The sequence below is a fragment of the Podarcis raffonei genome, chromosome 7 (genome assembly GCF_027172205.1).
Source record: "Podarcis raffonei isolate rPodRaf1 chromosome 7, rPodRaf1.pri, whole genome shotgun sequence".
In the NCBI taxonomy this organism is placed as follows: Eukaryota; Metazoa; Chordata; class Lepidosauria; order Squamata; family Lacertidae; genus Podarcis; species Podarcis raffonei.
The window spans coordinates 10,567,546-10,594,282 of NC_070608.1; the positions used below are offsets into that span (position 1 = coordinate 10,567,546).

The 26,737-nt window shown below is 41.0% G+C and overlaps 1 protein-coding gene across 5 annotated transcripts in view; it reads left to right on the top strand.

Annotated features, from left to right (window-relative positions):
* NDRG1 (N-myc downstream regulated 1) overlaps positions 1 to 26,737 on the top strand; it is an 82,577-nt gene that overhangs the window by 39,788 nt on the left and 16,052 nt on the right. For 4 of the 5 annotated variants that reach the window (XM_053395266.1, XM_053395270.1, XM_053395267.1 and 1 more), the window contains exons 2-4: positions 14,906 to 14,984; positions 17,101 to 17,136; positions 26,153 to 26,258. In XM_053395266.1, the coding sequence (XP_053251241.1) occupies positions 14,906 to 14,984; positions 17,101 to 17,136; positions 26,153 to 26,258 (221 nt within the window). Of the gene's footprint in view, positions 1 to 3,317; positions 3,493 to 14,905; positions 14,985 to 17,100; positions 17,137 to 26,152; positions 26,259 to 26,737 lie in introns of those variants that run through there. The other variant, XM_053395269.1, reaches the window with a different exon arrangement.

Below are 26,737 nucleotides of genomic sequence, written 5' to 3' on the forward strand. Positions count from 1 at the left end.
GGTGTTTTTTTTAGAATGGAATCTTATCAGTTAGTGGTGTGGAGGTGGATAGGAAGAGAGGAAGTGTTTCCCTTTAGAGAAAAGGGTAAAGAAAATGTCTTGCATCCTGGAGCTCTCCTTCCAGTGGCACTCCAGTTTTATGGAGAGCCTTGGTGTAGGGCTCCTAACATTTGCATGTAGAGAAGAGAACAAAGACCTGGTATTCTACTGGTTTGGAAAGGACCTCTACAGGAAAGGAAATTCTAGCAGTTTGCATTTTGACATCAAATGTTCTTCCTTGGAAAACAGTAGAAACAGCTGGAAACCTCTAGAAGTTAGCCAATTGGGCTGGACTTGGAATAGGGAAACAAGTTGTCACTCTGTAGGGAGGTGGCGGCAGACACTGAAATTAGAACTGGCAAGTTGCAAACATGTATACCGTAAGTAGAACTGCAAAAAGTTGCAGCAGACTGTTATTTCTTCAATTTCATTGGCTCCTTTGCTGCTTTTGTAGTTTAATAGTGACTGCTTGCTTTAGGAGTTATGCCCAGATTGTCAAAGAAAAACACACACAAAAATGAATGCATAATTATAGCACCCCTTAAACTCTGCCAGTGTTACTCTGTCTTCCTGTTTCCCTTTTCTATAAAAAGCTGTGTAAAGAAATGCTCTTGTTTCTACTAGACTATGGGGTGGCATTCTTAAGCATTGTGAAATCTTTTTTTTTTTAAATAAAAATTCCAAAATGAGTTCCTCCAGACTCAGTCAGATGCAGAATGGTGGCCAATGGAGTGTGTGTGGTTAGCATAAGGTAAAGGTATCCCTGCCCGTACGGGCCAGTCTTGCCAGACTCTAGGGTTGTGCGCTCATCTCACTCTATAGGCCGGGAGCCAGCGCTGTCCGCAGACACTTCCGGGTCACGTGGCCAGCGTGACAAGCTGCATCTGGCAAGCCAGCGCAGCACACGGAATGCCGTTTACCTTCCCGCTGGTAAGCGGTCCCTATTTATCTACTTGCACCCGGAGGTGCTTTCGAACTGCTAGGTTGGCAGGCGCTGGGACCGAACGACGGGAGCGCACCCCGCCGCGGGGATTCGAACCGCTGACCATGCGATCGGCAAGTCCTAGGCGCTGCGGTTTTACCCCCAGCGCCACCCGCGTCCCTGCGTGGTTAGCATAGAATCAAAGAATACAGGGATCCATTTCCAGCAGCAAAACTGAGCCCACAGTCTGTCACAGAATTCCGCTTCTGGTTTCCCCCACCTCCCAATCTTTCGTAATCTCAGCAGCTGTTGCTTGGCCCTGTACTAGACTTCAATGAGGAAAAGAAACTAAAGCCTGTACTTTTAAACTGCTTTTGTGATTTGAAAGCTTATTGCGGGTTTTTATACTGGTTAACAAGAGTTTGCATATATGACGCATAGGCAGGTTTCTACTGATCATGATCACAGGAGTTTTGCTATAAATAGCAACCAACTCCGATAAAAATCATCCCATATATTAAGAACTTCTTCTGAGGCCTTACTTCATGTGACAGCACCTTTAGATCAAGTGGAAGAGCAGAATCTGGCTTCATTCTCAAAAATATACATTATTAGGTTTTGCGGGGCCAGTTAAAAACCTTCATTTTTGCTAGGGTGATCTTGATTTGATTAACGAACTAGCTGCTCCTTTTGTATGTTAGTGTTGATATGCATTTATCTTTAACCATTTTAATAGAACAGTTTTTAATAGTGCCAGCCATCATGGAGATCTTCCTTGGGTAAAACAGCAGGGTACAAATATTTTAAAGGTAGTGCCTTGGGATATCAATGCAGGAGCAGTAACCAACCCCATCAAGCTGTCTCATCTGCAAGGCTGACATGGGGATCACAGCCTGATTGATCCTTTAGGAGGCAAAGGGGGTCTGAAGCAGCCAGCAGTGGGTGTTGGGGGGGGGGACACTTCTGGGTCCTTACCTTGAATAATTTTTCTGGTACTGAGGAAGTGCCTTGGGATCTCTCCAGCAGTGCAAGTGCAGCCATAAGTGCACGCTTGAGAACTGAGTAATGGGTGATGTGGAAAAGTCAATACAGGACTGCATCCATAAGCTTTAGGAGGTTTTCTAACTTGATTGGTGGAAAAGCGAATTTCTGCTCCCTCTACTGGTAGCTCATATAGTTATACATATAGGAAGAGTGAATGCTGAAGCAAGGTCTTGTATTTAAAGGTGAACAAAAGAAAAAGCTTGTGGACAATGATTAATTACAGTGAGTCAAGATACTTTGTGTGAGCACAATTCTTCCGTAGTCAAATGAAGTGTCTATATGGTATGCATCTTTTCTACCCAGTTGGGGAAAAAACATTACAACTATTTCTAATTGGTGCTGCTCAACTGAAACTTCTACTTACTACTCACTGACATAATTGATTTTACTGCTGTTGAACTCACTGATAATTACTATAGCTGTTAAACTTATTATAACAACTAATCTTTTCAATGTTATGACTACTAATCAACAGTATTTTTTTGAATTGAATTTATTGTTACTATTGACTCCACTATTGACCTTACTACTGCAGAATTTACCACTACTATTGATGCAGATTTTTATGACTGCTGACTGATTTATTTATTTAACAATTTATTTATTTATTTATTTAGCAATTTAAATACTGCTTGGTTGTAAGAAAACCTCTAAGCGGTTTCTGACTTGGCTGTTATGGACCCATTCAGTGTCTTAATGCTTAATCAGTATTATTACTGATTTTGTGGGCATCTCATTGGCATCTGGTTGGCCACTATGAGAAGAGGATGCTGGACTAGATGGGCCTTTAACTTGATGCAGTCCAATGTTCTTCTTACAATGTTGTTAATTTGCATGGATTAAGGAATAAGATAAGCAGTTATTTAGACACAACGTATTAATAATTGAATCCTTTAAAAAATATTTGACCACTTTGGTTCATGATCAGTTATGTAGTTTTACTTAACATAGAATGTCTACTATATCAGATAAACCTAGACTCTTAAGCAGGTAAAATAAATTACAATCTCAAAATGGGTTGGGGAAGCTGGAACCATTATAGACATTGCAGGAGTATAGGGTTGAATTCAGACACAGTGAACTCAATAGAATTTAGTTATGGCTAACGTAAGTCCCACTGATTTCAGTGGGTCTTCTCAAAGTATGACTTAAGTCACTTCCAGGCATATTATTTTCCAGGTATAGACTTTTGCAGTAAGGAAATTGATAGGGAAATGCACTGATAACTGTGAGGTAACAATTGCTGTATGTGACATCGTGTGACTTCACCACAAACAAACCAGAATGAATGGTGAATAAACAACAGGTGTTGTATAACCTTACCACAAACTTTGTGCAAACAAATTGGGATTACTGATCAATAAATGCGGCATTTGGGAAGAACAGCCTAGCTCTGGATTCAACTCAGAGCTTCTAATTATTGAAGATTTGCTGCTGAAGATGTTTGGGCTATATTTTCAAATGAATGTTTGCAGGGGAAAATAAAGGTAAAGGAAAGAGAAAATTATGAGAAGTGTGTCAGAAGAAAAGTTAAAACAAAATGAGGAAAACTGCAGAAAATGCAGGGAGAAAGATAAGAAATGAGGGGAGATAATCTGTTTAGTTAAAATGGTTAAAGGGTTTGAATCAAAGGTGGTGAATTACAAACTAAGCTATAGGATTATGAGAAAGTGAGATGCTGTGAAGGATTTTTGACAAAAATGAAAGTTGCATTACAGTAAAGTTAGGGCTGAGCCACAGTTACAAAGAGATGATGTAGTGAGATTGAAGAGTAAATAATGTCATTTTGTAGTTAGAAAAGCAAGTAGAGAGGTCTCCTGAAAGTCAAGATTTTTAGACAGCTTTTTTCCCCTTGGTGTGCTGTTGAAACTGAAAAAGTATTAGGATTCCACAAGTATTCACAGTGAAAGAAAATGCCTAGAGATACCATTGACATTTTTCAGCGCTAGGGCAGCAGCTTTCCCTGACAGATGTCATCCAGATGTTTTGGACTACATCTCCCATCAGCCCTGACCATCAGCTATGTTGGCCGAGCCTGATGGAGTTGTAGATAAGAACATCTGGAGGGTGCCAGGTTAGGAAAGGCTGTGTCAAGGTGAAAGGTCCTTTTAATGGATTGTTTTTAATTAGCCACTGGGGAGATCTGCCTTGACTAGAAAAGCAAAATATAAATACAGAATTGCTAATTGACAAGAAAATATATTTCTTTTGAATGCCATGCTTGTGGCCAGCAGCTGTTAGACACGGAATGTTGTACTAAATGGACCATTGTCTAATCCACAAAGGTAGTTCTTGAGCTATGTCTAATCATAATTTATAGGGGAAAAAGAGTGGGTGCTTTTATTTTGCAAGCTTTTGTGCTTGCAAATCTTATAGCAGCAGCATGTTAGCAGAACTGACAGCTGCAGTGTTTTGCACAATGTTTATAGTTTTGCCTGAAACTGATCAGGGGCTGATTAAAAGAGACAAGCAAGAACCTTTTAATGGAAACCTGTTAGGGGGCAGTCTTAAAGATCCACCAGGATGAACAAGTTAGGATGTAGCACCTTTCTGGCTGAGTCCCCAACTGTGGCTCAGCTGAAGATACACCAAAGCAATTTAGCCAGGCATGCTGAAGCTGTTTGAACTGAGACTTGTGTAAATCTTCAAAAGCAGACATGGTGAGGACAGGACTTGGCAGGGGGAACTTAAAGTGGATCCTGGTTCTGTTCACATGTCCTGGCAAGCTGGCAGAATATGCACCATAAAAAAGGGTAATGCAAGTCAAACTATATTTTAAAGTCTTGTTCTCCCTCTGCTAGGCTTGGGCTGGCTCAGCTGGCAGTAGCTTTGCTCCTGAATGGAGTTTGAATCTGGTTTAAATTTATATAAATTATTTGGATGATGATAATAAATTTAAGAGTTCCAGAAGCAAATTTGAAACCAGTTACAAACTCATTGGGCAGCCCTAGGCAGGTCTTTTCTTCCCAATCTCTGGCCCATAGCTACATATGGATACAATATTACTGGCTTAACCGCCATGCTGAGGTGTCATAATGTGGTATTTCTGCCACTGTAGATGTCATAAACAGCAATTGTGAAGCGCAGTGGTCATGATTAGCATAGACTCCAATTCTGGGATATACGTGTTTGAGGTTAGAACCTTTGCTATCAAAGTGCAATGCAGTCTAGTTTCTAGAGAAGAAAAGTGCTTTCTGTCGCTGACCTTGGAGATGTGAAAGGCCATTGTGGCCAGACCTCATTAACATATAAATTATTACTGTCTAGCAGCCTTAATCTTAGCATATTTATATACTGCGTGCAGTAAGCCAAACTTACTGATAAGTGTATTGTCACATTTCTGGGATCCCCCATAAGAAGCTTGTCTCGCAGTCGTTACCAAGGTTAGTCTCTCCCCAGCTATGCTGAGTCCAGCCAGCTGGCACTACCTTCTGACTTGTAGAGAGCAGTGAGATTCTCCATTTATATTCTTACTCAAGTGCATCTGTGCAAGACACATGGGTGAGATAAGTTTATCACAACATCCTACCAGAACACAACACAACACAATACAGTACAATTAAAATATTAGCTTATATTTACTTTGGAACATAATGTTCAGAAGTGGTCATTTTATTCAGAAGTCTTGAGTTCTGATTTACTGACCTTTTATAATTGCTATTCCAACTCTTACATATGATTTCATTATTATTCCCATTTCATCCCCCCTTTCCCTCTCTTTCCTTTGCAACTACAACTCTGCCATTTTCCAAGCAACTTTCCTTACCACTTGTCTGCTCTAACTGCCCAATATTCCACCCCACTCCCCTACTGTCAATCATTCTTCCACTTGCACTTCTGTCACAGTTTGTAATAGGATGAATTGTTTGGTGGACTGGCTAAGTTTAGGTATATTAAATGCTGCTGTGTACATCTAGGTCATGTTTACAAAAGTGGGGTATTGAGAAGAGGAGTGATGGGGCTGGGCTTGTAATAGATAAAGTAAACTCCTGATGTAATATTGCTGCTAAGAGGATTTTGATGTATCAGCGGGCAAATGCAAATCTTCTAAAATGGTTGAATTGGAGAGAAAACATTCAGACTGCCAAGTGTATTCCCCTGGATTATTTCAGAATGTTTGTCACACAAGATGATTCCTGAACGTTGCAGAGCCGGCCAGCTCCATGCGATAGCATTGACCAGTTGAGAAGCACACTGTTTTGCACAGTTGCCATCATGCTGAAGGTGCAAAATGGATCTTGATAACTGCCAGGATGGGTTCATTGTTTAATAAACAAGTAGGATAACAAGTAGCATTTTCTGGAAAGCTAAGAAGCACTTAGTACGTTAACTTTTGGTTTGTTGGAAGTTTACTTATTTAGGCAGAAAATCAATATATAAATCTAAATATATAAATTATGGGCAAGAAGATGAATCAATAGTCTTGTTTTCTTCAGCTGGATTTCCCCCCAGTTTACTCCAGTTGGACTTGCATGTTTCGGAGGGTGAAATGAGAAGTTACGAAAAGCCACATGACTGCCACCAAAAACAGTGTGTTTCTGCCACTCATGTCTGGCTTTCTTTCTGCTCCTCCATGACATAATCTAATGAAATGTGTGGTGGGATATGATAGCATGGGTTCCCCTTCTCCACATCACTGGTAGACATGGGGAAAGAAATGTGATTTGTTTTTTGGCAGCTTGTTAAGGGTATTGGATACATGGAGACTGTTGTTTACCATCTAAGTTACACACCTGAGTTCATTCCAAGCACAGTTTCTTTAAGCCAGCATTTCTACATCAGTTCTTGCACTAATTTGTGACTACAGAATTTAAAGCTAAGGAAGGAAGCACAAGCACAGTTGTTCCTTGAAAACTTTGTTTAGCCTAGGCTCACTTGAATGAAGTGCAGGATAAAATCAATTATAGAGGGCATATGATAATGTAATGACTGAACTGGATTTTTGGTGGGTCGTGGTTAATACTTTCACATGTTGGGTATATAGTGTTTGTCATGCATATTTCTGCCAGGTCTAGCTGCGCCTGCAAACTCAGGCTTGTTGGAACCAAGCTGAGCACATTATTTTCCAGGTTACAGGGATTAAATTGAATTTTAATACTTGAACTTTATTTGCTTATACCTGAAGAAGCATCTCCACCCCCTTCGTTCAGCCCGGACACTGAAGTCCAATACCGAGGGCCTTCTGGTGGTTCCCTCACTGCGAGAAGTGAAATTACAGGGAATCAGGCAGAGGACCTTCTCGGTAGTGGCGCCTGCCCTGTCAAACGCCCTCCCATCAGGTGTCAAAGAAATAAACAACTGTCTGACGTTTAGAAGACATCTGAAGGCAGCCCTGTTTAGGGAGGTTTTTAATAATGTATATTTACTCTTTTGCTGGAAGCTGCCTGTAGTGGCTGGGGAACCCAGCCAGATGGGTGGGGTATAAATAAGAAATTATTATTATTTATCAGTTGCTTGCTTGCTTGTAAGATGGAGGAAACCTAAAAAGCATTCAGATATTTTTGCAATTATTCTTGAAGTGATAGCTAACAAAGCAAAGGGAAACTGAGTTAAATCACCTTAGTTCTTGGATACCTTGAAGGTGTTCATTATAGAAGGCCTAAACTGTTGCCAGAGAATATGTTGGTCGTAACAAAACTTGTTCCCGCCAGCTATTGAGAAGCAGCTGATACACTTAAAATGATAGATATGACCATTGAGACCAAATGGTGAATCAGACAAAAGGCCTATCTTGTTTACCCACAACCAGATGTCTGAGGGGAAACTCAGGGACAGGACATGAGGGCAATAGCATTATTGTGCTGTTCCCCAGCAACTGGAACTTAGAAACATTCTGTCTCTGATCCTAGAGGTAGCATATAGTGACCATGAATTGTATTCATTGCTAGTCTTATCCTCCATAAATTAGTCTAATCCTCTTAGAGCTATCAAATTAATTGGTGAAAGTTATAGATGTAGGTAGTGAAAGGTGGGTAGATGAATGAACATAGAAATTGATATGGGAACAGGAGTGACTTCTTACAGAAATGGTATGGGTTTTTTTGGTTCATTGCAATATTCATCAAGAAAAAGAGACTGGGTTTACCTTCTTATGTGATTCTATAGATTTGGCATACTTTTCAACTGTATAGGTCAACTATTTCTTGTCTTTATGGATGCACGTTTGCTTGGTTTTATGTTCTGTTTTCTTTCTTTCCCCTCAGTGTATTTTTTTTTTAAAAAAAACCAACGATGTACAACCTTGAAATAATTGCAGTACTGGGAAAAATAGCTTTATAACTTGTTGGGTAGAAATTTATTTGGAGACATAATTTTTAAAGAGATGAAAGTGATTTGAGATATTTTGCTTCTCACAGTGTGCCTCTGCTCAGAGATGGTTTTTATTCTTTCAGAGGTGAAAGTGGATGTGTACACATTTCAAGTAGCAATTTTGTTTTCAAACCATATTCAACTCTTAAAAAAAAAACCTAGCCCCTCTTCTTTCTTTCATTAGGACTACTACCTTTGGGGATGGAAATAATACAGTGGTACCTCGGGTTAAGAACTTAATTCGTTCCGGAGGTCCGTACTTAACCTGAAACTGTTCTTAACCTGAAGCACCACTTTAGCTAATGAGGCCTCCTGCTGCCGCTGCGCTGCTGGAGCACGATTTCTGTTCTCATCCTGAAGCAACCCGAGGTAATATTTCTGGGATGGCGGAGTCTGTAACCTGAAGCGTATGTAACCTGAAGCGTATGTAACCCGAGGTACCACTGTACTCCCTGGGATGCTGAAAAGCAGAAAAGCAACTCTTTGTTGGGTGGGTGGATGGTCCCTTGCAAGCAACCTAAAGAAATACAATGTGGACACAATCCATTCTGGGTGCTGTTCGCACCCTGAAAAGTTGCAACTAGAGTGGCACTTCTGTGCAAGCGCGCAGAATGCTTCTGCAATTGGGCGCATGGGGAAACCCAGAAGTATACACTTCCGGGTTTGCCGCGTTTGCAAGCCGAAAAGACGCAACATGAACCTAATGCAACACAAGGTATGACTGTATTTCTAAGAATTCTGGCCAGTAACAATGTAGAAAATAGTGAAGGCAAGCACAAACCAAAGCTAAGCAAAGTAAAATAAGATGTCCCTTGATATTAGCAGTAACAAAGTCCCAAAGAGCATAGTTGAACAATAAACTGAAAGGGAAGAGGTGAAGGGGGTTGGCTCACAAGAACTGTGATGAAGTTCAAGGTTCTTGGAGATAGTAAAGGTATTTACTCCGGCAAAGCAAAGTTAGCAATGTGGTATGTGAGTTTTCAGGTTAGGGAATTCTTGGGCATAGTCGTTTTTTTAAAAAAATACTGAACAGAGAACTTGTTTTTAGACTTTGGTATGATAATCAAAAGATTTAAAAAGAAATTTGCAGGTAGAGGATATTTCTCCAAGCAGACACCTGTTGGTAGCTGGATTATGACTTTTGTGGTGGTGGTCCCAGATAACTACAGTTTTAACTGTTTTAGCTTAGCTGATTTCCTTATGGTTATGGTGGTTTTGTTGATTTAGATTGATCTGTACATACACAAATGTGCACATGTTTTTCATAGTGTGCATGTGCAGTTTCTAATGCGGTCCACTAACCAAGTTAATATACGCAAGGATAAAAATGCAGATAGTGAGGAAAGGTAGCTTACATATGCTGAAATAGTCTGCTTTGAGGAAGAATTGTTTTTGGGAATTTTATTGCAAGAAAGTGGGGGGGGGAGTCAATCTGTATCAGTGATTGGTAACAATGGCTATTTTAATATGGAACACAAATACAAAGCGCTAACTATCAAGATAACAAAAAATACAAAGTAAAAAATACAAGAACTCTAGATATTTCACAAACGTAAATGAAGCATCAGTAGTACCTATACAATCTGCAAAAATTAGCTGATTCTGAGCTGTTGATGACCCTCCCTTCTTGAGGTCAGAGTTAGAAATCAAAATTTCTGATTTCTTTGTATGAATATTTCTAACATATTTCCAATACATAATTAGAGAAAGATTTTAACATGCCTCACAAAATATTTCTCAAATGTTCTGTTAAAAATGTGAGAAGGCAATAGAGCAAAGCCACCAGCCTTTTACTTTGGGATATAATAAAGGATTAATCCAGTTACAATTTGGAAAACAGATTAGTGCTTGCAGATGAGAGATGTTGAAGTTCTGATTCTAAGGCTTTATTGTTACATAAACTTGGGAATAAGGTCTGTTGAATTCACTGGTACTTGTTTTTCCACACAAGCGAGGGAGAATTTGAGTTGGAATTGAGTTTTGTTTGGGTTAGGTTGATAACTTTCCAGTTACCCTATAAATTTTCATATCAAAATAGCATTTTTTCCTTTTCATATTTTATTTACCTCTCTTTCAAGCTCTCTGATGAAATGCTTTTCTGCGTCAAGTGTTGTAACTGTTTAGTAGCCTATGGCTTCAACTAATCAGTAGTGGCAATGGATGAAAGTTAACAGTCTGATTAAAGACATATCGATGCCACACTGTGACTCCTTGCAGAAAAGGTTCCCCACATTTGAGTGTCTTATTAAAAATTCCTTGCATGTAGAAAACTATCATGTTAAAGAGAGAGAGAGAGAGAGAGAGAGAGAGAGTGTAGTCTTGCCTTCTTCTGTTGCCTCTTGCAGCCCTGGGCTAGAATGTTGAAAAGGGGGAAACATTGACTTACCTAGCGTTCATCTCCACTGAATTCATTTTGGTGGTGGAATCAAGGAAAGACTTCCCATAGCATTCAATTTCTGTGTAAAGATAAGCACCTTCAGGAGAAACATGTTAAATTACTGAGTGAGAAAAATGCTGTGTGTGTGTGTGTGGTCTATTTCAATAAGTAATTATGACAATGCCAATCAGGATCAGAAGGGAAGCAGTTTTCTTATTTTGCCAAAAGATTATCTGTGTTTACAGTAGCTATGGTCTGTCCAGCTGTCCATCTTTCAGTGGGAAATGTCATGTGTATGGTTACATATCAAAATGCACATACCCTTCCCTCAGTGTGACTGCAGACATTTGGAAAAATATAGATGTTCTGATGTAGTTTTTAATAGAAGTGTTTTGAAATTCTGTAAAACGTGCATAAAATGTGGATCTTTTGATAAACGGTGGCATATGAATCAAATTAAATAAATAAATAGATGAACTTCTGTGTGAGGGCAGTGAATCTGGATTAGCAGATTTTTGACACTTCCTAATTTGTTCATACATGCATTTTCTGGTTACTAGTACCAAGCTTTTAGCACCATTGTCTGGCTGTTGTGGATTTATTTTATTTCATAAAATTTATTTATCGCTTGAGGGAGCTTACAGCTGGTTCAGGATGCTGATGTACATGGTTGATGTTGTATGTGTTGTATTTTAAACTACTGTCTTGACTAAGTCACTTCTATGTAGCGGTGGTATAAAATTATTGGGGGGGGGGGAGAAAAGAATTTGGTTTCTGTTTGTCTAGAACAGTTAGATAACAGCCTCTGGGGAAAAAATGTAGAATGTGGGTATAATAAAGATACAGTTGAGAGACTAGAACAAGCAGAGTACAAGTAGTAAGGGTTACCCATTGTCCCTCATAACTGCTGGAATATGAAGAACCATGTTCCAAAATATACTTATTAAGAATTGTTTCCTGCTATTCCTCCCAGAGGAACCCAAGATGCCAAACAGCTAAATGTTAAAACGGTAAAATTTAAAATCAAATATAAAACCATTTGAAATCAGTGTTTTTAATTCACTGTTGCCACAGCCAGTATCTCTCAGCCAGCAGGGCTTTAATGTGGCTGCCCCCGTTTTGTGGAATATCATTCCTGTCTTACTTGACAGACACCTGCACTGTCCAAAAACAATTGAAGATATCAGCCACAGATTTTCCCAACTGGATAAATAGGTCTTTATCATGAGTGTTTACTTTGTATGGTTTCAGTTTTGTTTTAAATGTATTTGCTGTTTTTGTTCTTTGAGCTGTTTCTGATTATCTTCAGTGTACATCGCCAAGGCAGTTTCTTAGAAGGTGATTGATAGATCAGTGACAGGAATAATATGCTTGGGTTAACAGGATGTTGTTAAATTTCAACTGAAGTTCAGTAATGAAGGGGACAGGCTCACCTCACTAAGGAATGCATTCCACAAAAACGTCATCGATACGTTAAATACTTTTCTATATATCCCCTCTCCAGTAGGAACTGTTAAACAAGATGTGGTTTGTAAGATTATAGCTCCTAATTCTAATTTATATACATTGTGGAAACAATGAAACAAATAACTTAATTTGGAAATTACTTGCATAACCCAAACATAAGCCAGAAAAAGGTTGATTTGATTGGGTCACTTTCAACTGTTGAAACTCTGCTGTACATAATTACAAAATGAACTCTACTAGGTTCACTAAGTCTAAGCCACTAAATTGATAAAGGGTTAAAATGTAATTCATAATAGGTCTTAGAAGTCAACTATTATTAAATGTTCATAACAAAAACCAGAATGGCAAATGTATTCTCCTGATCTTTCAGGTTTTAATTGTAATATGCCTATCAATCGTAATTTCGTAGACACATCTGAGAACAAGCTTGAAAGCAAGAAACTTTTGAGAGAGTTTGGGGACTGAAGGTGAGGGTGTGTGTTGGCTACCTTAAGTACCAGAGCTCAAGGTCCTACAAATGCTGGGAAGAATTATATTCACAGATGGCAACCTCCACTCTTGTCTCTGTGTTGTTAAGCCATGAGAGGAGGGAGGCTCTACAGTTGGAGATGAGAACTACACCAGTGGCATAGTTGGCTCTTGGAAGACCCAGGCTGTGGAGTCACGGTGCCTAGTCATGATTTTTGAGGTCGCATGGTGACTTTGTTTTCTCCTTCCCAGTTTGGCATAAGTACGTGATCCATTTGAAGGGGAATTTGCTACGCAATTAAGGGTCATTAATTCTAACAAGAGTGACAGTGTTGAGCTTTAATCCTTAACTAGATTGGCCACAATTGCATTAATGAGACTGAGGTTGATGGGAACCTATTATGACTGCATAAGCAGGCTATTCTATTTAGAAGACCTTATGACCTATAAAGTAGCAAAAGGTGGAGAGGGGCCCCAGTAGAGAACCTTGTTAAAATCCATCTGTAAATTTGCTAGCATGAATAACTACAGATATAAAGCAAGTTTTGTATTTTGGCCTGTTGAACATAGTAATTTTTCTCAAAGTACATTTAATGCAAGTATTCTAATTATGCAGTTACATTTCTCCCAGCACCTCATTCTTCTAGCTGTATCTGTGTGCAGTGGATAGATAAAATAATACACTTTCCGCTGTGGCATCCATTAGAAGAGACAAGATCTAATGATTAATTGACATTGACATATCTTAATGGGCAGGGATCCTACTTTGGAGCTGAAGTTTTCAAATTCATCCTTGAATGATCTCCAACCATTTAAGAAAAAAACCACCTTGAGCTTCCTATTCATTTGTACTCATATTAACTCCATGGAAATGTAACATTTCCTTGTCAACTTGCTCAGGAGAGCAAAACTTTGCTTTTTGTTCTCAGTGCATCAGTGGTAGCTGCTGCCCATTATGATTGGAAGGGCAGAAGGCAGGGAGACCAAAATTGGGTGGAGTCAGAGCCAACAAACTTTAGTTTTGTCTTCAGCCTCCTACCTGCTGAGTTCTACAAGGGCAGCACAGAATAAAAAGGATGGTGCTGACAGCCAGATCCACTGCCTGAACTGGTTGCAAGTAAGAAGGCAGGCAAGTGGGGGCTGGCTGAGCTTGGTGAGAACCAGTGCCCATTTCCCCTAATGAACCAGCTTCCACTGGCGGTGCATTGTAGAAAGACACACAGCCTTCCTGTGTCATAGGCTGTTAAGCCTGATTCACTCACTCACTCCAACAAACCCATCAGTGGCTATGGCATTGTATAAATCCTCCTCTATTTTATCATGAGATGAACTTGAAGAAGCATTCCTTTGACTTTCATTTATAAGATAAGAAGTAGTTTGTCCATGTGCTCTTAACTCCCTCTAGAGGTTGAATCTTGATAGGGAGTCTTTGATGTTCGACAGAACACAAACTGCCATTTTCCTCATTATAAGTGGCACTTGATGCTAAACCAATTTTTGCAACTGACTTTTCCTTTGTGGCACATCCTTCAGTTTCTTAAATAATCAACAACCAAGTATTTCATTTAATCTATTTTTCTTTTGCAAGTTAACACTCCTTGGTTAAGATTGTGTAGAAATATGTAATCCTTTTTCACAAGAAACCAGAAGCCATATAAAAAGTGTAACCGTTAAAAGCCAGTTCTTAATGCTTCAGTTCTTAATCATATGTTGGAAAATTGCATTCCTGTTTAAAGGACATCCAGGACTTTGTAGCTGACCCAAAGCTACTGTGTCTAAACTTTGTTGTGTGTTACACAGGCTGTAGGCTTTAGCCAGCTCCTGCTGGAAAACTGCAGGAACTTATTATTCAGCTTCCCCTCCTGTGGTTTCCTTCATTATTTTACGCACTTTACTTGAAACAAATAGACTGGCATGTTCCTTTCGGTCTACTAATAAAAAAACTAATAGTCCATAGTGTTCCTAATACTTTCTCTTAATCTAGTTTCTGTTAATTCAAGCAATCTGGGTTCAAGATGCCATGTAAGATTGATTATGAGTATGAGTATATTCCTGGGTATTAAAATACAGAACTTCTGTGTACTCTTGTAACTCCAGATGAAAGAAACAATGATAAATTTTCATTGCCTCATGTAGTCTATGTGCCATACTTTTCATCTTTGCAGTGTTCTGTATGCCTTTACATTTTTCACTCTTGAGAAATTTCATAAAATTTTAGAAATCTATTTTCGTATGTAGTAAATATTAGTTGTAATCAGGACTGTTCTTGACATTTTTAGGTACCAGCTACTGACAATGTCGGCAGACGGCCCTGACGCTCACATTACGGAGGTGAAACCATTAGTGGAGAGAGAAGAGGTAAGCTAAACCTGCTGATGATGGACCACTGACTCCCACATGAATTTGTCCTAAGGCAGAGGCTATCTTTTGAAGCCCTTCTTCAGATGCCCCTGCCTTCTGAGGTTAGGTGCATGGCCACCAGAAAAAGGTCCACCATAGCCCACATGACCCTGAATCTTATGTCTTCTGCCACCAAATAAAGAATGTATTATTTGCCCAAGAATTTTATAACATAAGGTAGGCCCGTTTTTAATGGTTGTTTTACCCTGCCTTTTAAAAATTGCTTCACTTTCTGTTCTTATGCCACCCTGGGAATAAGAGAACCAAAGGTCTGGGTTTACATAAGTGAAACAGAATAAAGTATCACTTCACATGACTTAACAAACAGGACCCCTTTGCTTTGGAAATGCTAACAGCTGAATTTTCATGTTGGCACGCTTGCCAGGAGCAACCAGGAGCCCACATGTCAGTCCATGTGCTCTCCAGGCCACTTCTCCACTGCTCTGGGCTGCCAACATCTCCTTGCCAACGACACAAGGGACAGGGGTTCGCCAGTACAACTCCTTACCAAGGGTGCAAGGGAGCCTAGGTACCCTACTGATGATAGTAGTGTTGGTGTTGGGAGAGCACAAGATCACGCTGGATCATCCAGTTGTCCTTTTCCTGTAAAGCATAATGCTGTAAAGCAGCCTTTCCCAACTCATTGCCCCTAGATTTTGGGCAAAGGAGACCACACACTCCATTTCAAATTTAATGCTGATATGACCTCTGTGATTTGTTGCCCCACTGGGAGCAAGGGAGGAGCAAAGCAGAAATCCTCCGACTGTGTGCACTAACCATGGCTCATAACTAATGTTACACTGAATACTGATATTCTCTTGGAGTTCCAAGTTTCACAAACCCTAGTTCTAAAAAGTAGAACTTCTGTTAAGACAAAATTAAACAGCAGCAGGGAACATGCAGCCTGTGGGTTTAATTAGTCCTGGCATTGGTTCCAGTTTGGCCCACATGGATGTTTTGCACAAACCACAGCCACCTGCCCTTCAGCTGACATTCTATATGACTTCAGGTGTGGGGCCTGTATGGACATGGATGCAAATGAATGATTAGGAACTTAATGTGAACTTCCAGTTATTCCTTTGCAAGTTGAGCTTTCTGTCATTTCTGATCAGTGCTGAGAGGAAGCCTCCCTGGGATCAGCTGCACGCAGGGAGTTCCCCAGTAGGGCTTGTTTGCTCCATGTTGAAACAGTTTGCATTCAAACTGCTTCCTAAAATGGAGCTGTCCCCCCACTCTGCAGAGCAAATGGAGCAAGCTTCTCAGAAGGTGATGTTCCAAGTGCCAGTTGGCAGAAGAGTGTGCCTTCAAAGTAGCTTGTCCACTTTCAAGCCACTTCCCAAATCAAAGCTCCATTTTGAGAAGCAGATTGAAATAGGAAAAAACCCTTTGAAAAAGGCACGCTTTGAAGTGCACCTTCAAAGGAGGTCACTGTAACTGTTGATCAGTTGATCAGCAGTCACAGTGAGCCCTTTTGAATTTTGGCAGGTGCCATTTGCCCGACATCTTAATCTCGTTTCCAATGACTGACATGTGGGTTGTACACCCACCTGCTAAAGTTGACACAGGAAGAGAGGGGAATTAGGTATCCATCCCACCAGCCAGATACAGTTCCCCATCCCTGATCTTCTAGCACCATCATATATTAATAATGATCTCTGTTTTCTTGAGTGCTGGTCCTTATGCATCATCAACACAGAATAGAAATGTTATCAGCAGGATTGTGGGGGCTGGGGAAGCCTCAAGGTTTGCAATATGTATGGAGAGAGAGAGAGAGAGAGAGAAACAACATTTGCTGCATGGGGATTCAAACAGAGCCCTATGAGGACTGAGCATGCCCAGTGGTAATGGAATGCTGGATGACTGATGGAGGGGAGGGGGTGGAATACCAAAGAGGGGGTGAATGGAATGGAGTGTCCTGAAAAGGGGAGTGGAGAGAGCCAGCCAGCCAGCCATGAGCAGGAGAATTCCACAATGAAATATTGTGTTGCTGCTGCTGTTTGTTTGCATTTTGAAATTGAAATCAAACCACCTGGATTCTTTTCCCCTGACCTCCTTCTGTATGAATCTTTTCTAGGCAATCACACATCTCCTACCTGACTTTGATGTTCAGGTAAGTGAAGCTTCTAAATTAGTAAAAACTTATTTCAGAACTCTTAAATTATGGACATACATATAATCAACTTGTAGATTCTTAACTATACTTTTTATTTATGCCTTGCTTAGCAAAACTAAAACTACTCCATGATTATTTTAATAAACCTTTGTAAATCTTTTCAAAACCATGTTATACTGTTCTGCTGCTTTCGGAACAGTTTTATGTTTTATAATTGTAATGGTTTTGTTTGTTTTCATAATTGTATATTTTATTGTTGTAACCTGCTCTGGGTTCTTATGGTGAAGGCCAGACAGAAAATCAAATGAAAATATCAATTTATGGAAAAATGCTGTTGCAGCAGCATGAGTAAACAAATTGCTTCAGGTACCCTAGTAGTTACCGTATTTTTCGCTCTATAAGACGCACCAGACCACAAGACGCACCTAGTTTTTGGAGGAGGAAAACAACAACAAAAAATATTCTGAATCTCAGAAGCCAGAACAGCAAGAGGGATCGCTGCGCAGTGAAAGCAGCGATCCCTCTTGCTGTTCTGGCTTCTGTGATAGCTGCACAGCCTGCATTCGCTCCATAAGACGCACACACATTTCCCCTTACTTTTAAGGAGGGAAAAAGTGAGTCTTATAGAGCAAAAAATACGGTACTTTTCTAGCATGCTGTCTCGGTTCCATCTTATGTTTTTTCTGCCACACACATTTCTCATACCGGTTTCTAAAAACTTACAAATAGAAACAGCAAAGGGTGGTGGCTTGAGAACCAGTTGGCTGAATTGTTGATTGATTTGTATTAAATGTGTCAATGTTTGTACTGAAGAAAATAAATGTTTGCCAGATCTTTACTGGGTCAGCTTTAGGTTAAAGATTTGCTAGGCTTCAAATTACCCTAGAGTTAGGTAAACTACCGATTCCAAGTAGAAGCAAATAATACATGGTTATACATGTTGTCAAAGCCTCAGAGCAGTCATGTATATTTGTACATTACTGATCTGGGAGCACCGCTAGATATGATATATATCTATGATTTGAGACAAGCCCAGAGCAGGGAATCATCCATAGATTCAGGAGCCTCTGAATGCTTGCATGAAGCTTACAGGAGTCTATACAGAAGTTATTTCTTGCACTGTAGTACAGTGGTGCCTTGCAAAACGAAAAACTCGCAAGACGAAAGAGTTTTCCGTTTTTGAGTCGTTCTGCAAGACGAATTTCCCTATGGGCTTGCTTCGCAAGAAGAAAGCCCATAGGGAAATCTCCAGGGACCTCTTTTAAATGCTGGTGGTGGGGAGCAAAGCCTTTCGCCCCCCTCCGGCCTTCAGAAGAGGTCCAGGAAGGCCGGCGGGGGGCGAAAGGCTTTGCTCCCCACCGCCAGCATTTTAAAAGCGGTCCGGGATAGCAGGGAAGCGCGCTGCTTCCCGGGCGGCTTTTGAAGGTAGGCAGGGGGGAGCAAAGACTTTCGCCCACCACCTGCCTTCAGAAGACCTCCGCTGTCCCGGGGGCTTTAAAAAATGCTGGGGGTCGGCAGCGAAGGCTTCGCTGCCGCCCGCCAGCATTTTAAGATCGCCCCGGGACAGCAGAGAAGTCTCCGCTGTCCCGGGGGCTTTTAAAATGCTGGCGGTCGGCAGCAAAGCCCTCCTGTCCCCGGAGCTTGCGGGGCGGGAGGTGGGGAGAAGGGCTTTTCTTCCCACCGCCAGCCTTCAGAACAGCCTTCTGAAGGCTGGTGGTGGGAAGAAAAGCCCTTCCCCCCCCCCAGCCTTCAGAAGAGGTCGGGGGACAGACTGTCCCCGGACCTGGTCTGAAGGCGGTTTCCATAGGAACGCATTGATTGATTTTCAGTGCATTCCTATGGGAAACCGTGCTTCGCAAGACGAAAAACTCGCAAGAAGAAAAAACTTGCGGAACGAATTAATTTCGTCTTGCGAGGCACAACTGTAGTGTAGTCCAGCCTGCAATCTGAGACTTGTGCCTCCGCTACCACACAACTACAAGTGGTGAAGAGGAGTCAAGCAGTCAGTTAAAGTAGCATAGCTCTTGGCCATTCTTTAATGACCAGCAGTTGAACTCTTCATCGTGTTGTGTGTTTAGTGAACCAAACCTTTCTTGTACTGTAACAAGATGAGTGTGTTCTGTTCTATTGAAATAGCTGTATTGATCTATCCACATGGCGACAGTGCAATGGGGGTGGGAGGAAGAGAAATTCCTGTAGTTAAATACCCAGAAAAAATTTACACAACATCCCCAAAGTTTCAAATCAGCAAGCAAGCAGGGCACATAAATAGGCACCTAATGTCTACCCTGTGTTATGCCCTAAGCATAGAAAAATATTAAAATTGTTAGATAAAGGAACTTGGAGAACTATGTGCTCATTACATGCTAATCAAGCTTGTGATGTGCTTTTTTTCCTGCCTAAACTAGGCTTGTTTGACCATTTCCATAACAAGGCCTATCTGCGTCTAGACAGTAAAAGACTTGTAGGACTGATTTCTATCTGTATGAAAGCATTGCGTGGACAGGTGGAGTCCCCAGATCCCGGGCGCCCCCCCCCCCGGTCATGTGGAATAACGACTCAAGACAACATGCTATGGGATTAAATTGGCCACAACTTTATTACATTTCAAATGTGGGTAGACCTTGGCTCAGGTATTGGGCGTTATCTCTCCCCAGTCCCCAGCCGGGGACCTAGGGAGCATCAGGGTTATCCAATGTGTGTGGGGGGGATGGGCCGGCTCTGGAGAACATATGTTCAAGCAGAGATAGCCGCCCCTGTTACGCCGCCGCCGCAGGGGAGAGCAATGATGACCTCTCGGAGTACAGTCAAAGCCTCCCTTCAGAAACCCCTTTAATGGGGAACCCTGGTATCGCCGCTGCAAAGAGGAAGATAGACTAAAGGATTCCACCCAAGGCCTGATACCGCCAAAGTTGTGACATTTTGCTACGGGAAAGGTGAAACCTGCCAATGCAGGGGAATTCCTTTCCGGACCTTTAACAGCGACCTTGACGTAGCAGCGCCCGCATACCTGTGAAGAAAAGTTAACCTGCAAAATAAGACATTAACTGAGGGTGGGTAGGGTGGGAGAATCTCTGGAGCCAAGTGAGGATTCCCAGGTAAGATCCTCCCTCTATTGTGTGGGCAGGTAGTCCCTCCCCCTACCTGGCCTGGTCTCCTTGGCAACGCTTCCCCCAGGTGGGATTGGACAACTGACTGAGGTAGGTGGAGACCCCCAGGTATCCCACCTGAGGGAAGGCGAAGCCAAGCCTATGCTGATGGAGCCGCTCCAGATCCAGGGGCTGCGCACGTCCACGCAAAGGGCGCCCCCGTTTTATGTGGGGAGCGGTCATTTCCTCCATCTTTAAAACAGAAAAAAGAAGCATATTTGGAGGGAAAGGATTCTAGACTAGCCTTCTCACTAACACCTAGTGTCTTCCTGTAAGGATTCTCTTCCATCTTTTTTTGAAGGAAATACCATTTTCCCCCCTGTAGGGAGCATTCAATTATTCAGTACAGCCTAGAGGTAGACTACGTTCATTGACAAGTAGACTTGAGTTGTGGTAAATTTGTATCAGATGTGTAACTATAGAAAGTGGTTATTATAAATGGGATGTCTTTGAAGTGTTAAGACCTACTTTGGTTGGAATGGGCTGGAGTTGCTGCTTGGTTGCAGGAGGAGGACTGGCTGTAACTTTTGAAACAGCAAATCTACACTTTTTTTGTACCCATGATGCAAAAATTCCAGTTAACATAACAGTAAATAGGTGAGAATTTTCCTGTACCTTGTTAGAACAGTATTTGTTCCACAGAATATGTGGGTGCTTCTGTTAAAACATACATGGCTACTAAATTAAAAATAGATCCTTCTGTAGCCCTATCCACACCAAGGCTGCATGCTTTATGAGACAGACCTGACTGTTTTGATTATAGGATTATATCTGAAACTCCCTGGTTGTAGCATGGTGTGTTGTTTGGATTCTTGGCTTTGTGCCACACATGCACAACACTGACAAATCTTAAAGGAGCGTGCTACAAACAGAGTGGGTATGTGGCATCACATTTCAAACAAATATAGGTAATAACTGTTTGCAGGCTAGCTTAGGCATCTTCTTTGAGTCTCTTGCTATTGTTGGTTCTTTCTTCTGAATTTAATTGGTTCATTGTTGTAAGTGTTGCATGCCTAAATTGACAGCTGCCTACTTTGTTGAGCCAGTTTTGGCTCAAAAGGTTGACTGTTACAATACTTTGTTTAAAACAAAATGAGGAATGTGCAGAGCCCCCTTGAGAAACATGGCTAGTCTTAAATGCTTGATGCTTCCTTAAAGCTTCCTCAGACATGGAGTATGCAAGTACAGCATGCTACCTACAAGGTAGCCCCCCCCCCCCCTTGTGGCACAGTTTCTATCTCTTTGCCAGATCTGAAAGGCCTTCCTTTTCTTGTCAATCATGCGTTCAATTTCACTGTCATCCTCATCAAACCAGTCCTGGTGTTTCTTGGTTTGGTATCCAGTAGCTTAGTGGCTATCTGATTTCTTGCCAAATAAAAGTAGTTACCCTCCACAAGTGCCACAGCTCTTTGTGTATTCCTGCCATTAATGTGGTTGTTCATTTGGAGCTGACATGCAAATGTTTCCTGTAATGAAGACAGTTGCCAAAGTGTAACTGCTCCAGTCCAGTTCAAGCTGTGATGGCACCTCTTGGATGTGTTTGACTAATGCTCACGTGCAATTGTTTAGTCTAGTGAGCAGGAAACTGCCTCTTTAAAAGCAAGAGATAACGTGACCAGATGGCACATTTGTTTTTATCCTTCTATCGGATTAGTGTACCTTGGTTTCACCCCCCCATCCGCCCCCAAGATAGTGTTTTAATACAGATCGGTCAGTAAAGAGCCTCTTACTACAACACTGACGTTGATTAGGGGATGATGCCATCTGTTTTCAGTATGCTACATCTTTATTGAAAAAAATCTTCCCTGAAATCAGACAAACAGGTCAGTTGTGATATGAAGCTTGGAGCTTTGTTGTTGGGAAGAAGGCTTTGATTTGGCTGTACTTTGTGCTTGTCATGAATTCTTTTTGCCAATGTGCTCCTGCATGGGAAAGTTTTCAATCCAATTAACAATCTGGGGACATGGTCTTAAAATAAGCTGGAATTATGGTATTTGTGAGGAGGCAGGAGTTACAATCTATAGCTATGGGAGCCACGTCTTCTACAACAGAAATAAATAAAATAAAGTGTCTGTGACTGCACCTAAAACAAACAAAAAACCGCTTTACACAACCATGTTTGTTGTACTATTTTTTATGCATTGATTTAGTTTGTTTATAGATGACTTCATTTTTCTTTCTTTTTAGCAAATCCCAACAAGAATTCTGTATAAGAAGCACAGTACAAATTCCATATTCAAAACCAATGTTTGTAACATTATTTTACATACTTTAAACTAAGTACCATAAAACAAATTGTATACAGACATCAAGAAACATAAAATGCAACATAATTACAGTTCCAATATAAAGATCTCATAAATAGTTCAAGAAATCCATAGTCACTTAGCTCATTCCACTTGCACAAAACCAAAGCACACAGCCCCAATCTATTCATGTCAATAAAACACTCAAAACAGTCAACTGACCATTAACCACATACAGAAAAACAGATCCGCTAAATAAAAACAATCTAATAGCAGCAGAAAAAAGCAAACATTTTACCATCTCTCACCTGGAACTATAATAGAGACATCCTCACACCGAGGGATATTGAGTCCTTTCCAACCAGCAGGCAACTCACCTTGTGGGGAGTCGGGTTAAAGCAGCAGTGCACCTGATGCTCATCACCTCATAGGAGCAGTTGAGTCTCAGAAGAATAATCAGTCTACGTTAAAGAACAATGCCCAAGATCAAACAAGTCAAAATGGGTGGATGTGCCTGCATGGTGGCCCTGAAGGAGAAAGCCCCTACCCTGTATGAAAGGGAGGTGTATACATTCACATCCTTTGAGAAATTCACTGGAGCACAAATTGGTTTTGGCTCTATGACACATATCTGTTATGTGTTTTTTAAAAGATGTATAGCTTCCTTTTTTTACTTTTGCATCACAGCAGACATTGTAGCATATACTGCTAATTACTATGGATTGCATTACATGATAAGGCTCTCCTGCAGAGGACACTTGAACATTTCTTCAGGGCTGCTCTTCCATGTTGCTCTTGTGTAGTAGCTTTGTGTGATTCTCTGCACACCACTGCATTACTTGATGGTGTTGTAAAAATGAGATTGTGAATGATGCAGCTCTTTGAAAGTTGTTCTTAACTTTGGACCTTCATTAAAAGGCTCCGACATGCACCTAAAGCACCAATTGCATGCATCTTTCCTGCCTAATAGTTGTAGTATTTGTATATGTCTCAGTGGAGTAGGGTAGCAGTCACTGCTTCCCTGTGCCTCAGCTGAGCAAGCCCCCATGCTGCGCAGGCTCCTGTGAGCTGGGGGACGGGACTTTGTTAAGCAGCAAGGCTTGCTGATGCGCTGGAAAGCAGCGACTGCTGCTTTGCTACCTCACAAATCAGCTATTAGGCAGTGAGGCTGAGTAGCTCAGCAAAGCCCCGCTGCCCCTTCGGTTCACAAAGAGATCCTCTGTGGAGCCCGAGCAGGTCCTCTTTGTGCTGTGGAATGAGTCTCCTCATGAGCCACTAGGACTCTCCAGAGTGCTCCCCATTTTATGCGATTTCACATATGCACGTGGGGGACCTGGATCGGAACCCCTGTGTATATATAGAGTCACAGGTATATAAAATATTTCAAAGTGGTAACAGTAGTACATTTTCCCCGAACAATCCAGTTTGCACCTGGGGTTTAAGAGAGTGTTGCCGCAGTTTGTGATCTTCAGTAATTCCAGAGATTAATTTTAAAAAAAGCAACTTCCAAGTGGAATTTGCATCCGATCAGTCTAACATAAGAACTGTATTTATGAGAAGTAGGTCCTACACACTGATTTCACCACAAGGGTCAGATAGTGTTCTATACTGCACCCTCCTCCCATATGACCTAAGTGATTTTCAGCTTACTTTTTGACACTTCTAAACACTTATTCATTTACACTCTTGACTGTGTGCTCTTCCCTGTACCCTCGGAGCACTAAACCAGTGTTAGTTTTAAGACCTTAATCTTCCCCCATTCCCCACCTAGGCCTTTCATGAAACTGGGTGACATTGACAGAACAGAAGGCTTTCATAAGTAGGATCTTTCAACTGGGTCAAAAATAATCTGGCACATTGTGCTCGCCCAGTGGCAAGGCTCTCCATGCAGATGGATTTCCTCCTCGAGATACTGTATGGCATTAGCACGACTCTACGGCTACACATAAACCAAGGGCTATTCCAGACAGTAAAACCCAGTATTGCCTTGCCCCTTCCCTGCCCCCACTGTGGATGTCTGACCTGTATGGTATGGGCACTTGCGGTTAAACCGGTCTTAAATCCTACTTAAGAATGACGTCCTTCTGAACTAGTTTGTGTTAGTTTTTCTGATGGGGCATTATGGGAGTTGTGGGCTTAGGCAGAGCAACAGCTTGGCTATATAACCCAGTTTACCATAGGGTCCAAGTAAAATCTGATCCTTATTTCTCTCTGGACTCCTTGAGATTAATATCAAACTGCACTGTCTAAAAATGGTGCTGGATGTGGAAGATACTGCCTATTTATTACATAATGCTGTAAGTACTTCCAGTGGGAAAAAGTAAAGTAAAAACTAAAATGTATAGTTCTTCTTTAAAGACTGATATGGGTGTTCAGTATTTGTATACTGTAGTGCTTTATATGTGATAAAACTTTGGAGTAAGATGAACCATCCTTTTATGGTCTGTCAGTTTCTTAAGGTTATGGAATCCTAGATGCAGAGAGGTACACTCTTGAGTTATGTGACCTTGAGTGAGCTTTCTGTTTCTAAGGTTTATGTGCAGCAAGGAAAAGATGCTTGGTAAACAAATTGTATCCTACAGTTTGTAATGTCAGCCTTTCAGAATTCTAAATTGTGAGAGGTTTTGATTGTCAAACAATTGCATAATGGGCACTTTTCTGTCTACATATAAGAGCATGTTGTGGAGTGGAAGGTATTTGTAGATGTCTGTTTTAAATTTTCATAGCAAGTAAAATTACAAAATTGCTGTAATTTGTAGGGTGAGGTCAGACCTACTTCTAAGCAGTTCTTATACTAATACCACACAGTAATGGTAGCAAATAAATTACTGGAGAGTAGCAGTAGATTTGTCAGGGGTGATTATTCTTGCATGAAGAAATCTGTCATATATACATATACAGTTTTACCACAGGAGGGTAGCAGTCAACAGTGTAGGTAGCAGCTTTCTAAATGTGTACATAATAATTTCAGACAACCGTTTGAAAAACTATTATTGGTTGCAGGACTGGCAGTGGACAAGAATACTTGTTTATTTTTTTGTAGATCCTACAAGAAGTCCTATGTATCCTAAAGCCAATACTTCTAATGGACAAATATTTTTATTTTCAACCTTTCTACCAGGTCCACTTTGCTTCAGCAGGATTGCTATGTCATATGCCTTTAGACCCATTCCCTTGCTAGAATAAGCAATGTAATTGCTGAATATTTTCAGCATAACAAGGTCCTGATAGTGTTCCACTGTGATTGTGTTCACAGGCTTCGTTTTCCTAGTTTAGATTGCAGAATTAAGTACTCAAATCACGGTATCAGTTTTGAGTTGCTAGCACACAGTAGTCTTTTTAGCATATGTATGCAGCGAACTGCGGGCAATTGATGTCTAAACAAAATTGTTGTAGTCCTGTGAAGGAATTCTGCACCATTTGAAAGTGCAAGTTGGTAGCCAATCAGTGAAAAGTGAAGGATTTACTACTGGAAATTCTGGTAGTAGTAAATAGATCCATTCAACACCAGTCAAAAGTGGTGCTAGGTAACTATCTGATGGTTAATTAAGGTACCATTTTGTTGAATGTAAAATCCTTATTTTTGCTGCCTACTAATGGTCCCTCTCTCCCCTACAGGAACAAGATATTGAGACAGTACATGGCTCTGTCCATGTTACCATGTGTGGGACTCCCCGAGGAAATAGGCCTGCCATTCTAACATACCATGATATTGGACTCAATCGTAAGTGTGACAATGTGTCAGCAAGGTGGAGCATGCCTTTGCTGCTCTCATAACAAGTGTGCACAAACAGCTGCTTCTCTTGTGACAAAGTGCATTAATTCTAGCTTAGTTCTTCTTATCCATACTGATCCATGGGACTGCATTTGCTGATTTATGTACATTGCCTGCACAGTAATTAAGCACTCTTTTAAGCAGGTCCAACTTCTACATGCACCAAAGCATTTTCCAGACATACCCAGAATACTACAGTAGGCAGCAGTGTCTTGGCGACACGTCCAGGAAAATCCAGACGTATGGCAGCTCATGGCAGCAGTGCTGTGTTTCCTACTGTATATTTGTTTAATCTGGTCCTTAGCACTTTGCTTAGGACCATATAAAACAAATATAAATGAGGCATGAACTGAAATAGACAGTGGTAAAACTTTTATGAAAACCTGCTCTTAGAACTTGTGCTACAAAAACACATAGAATTAGAGCAG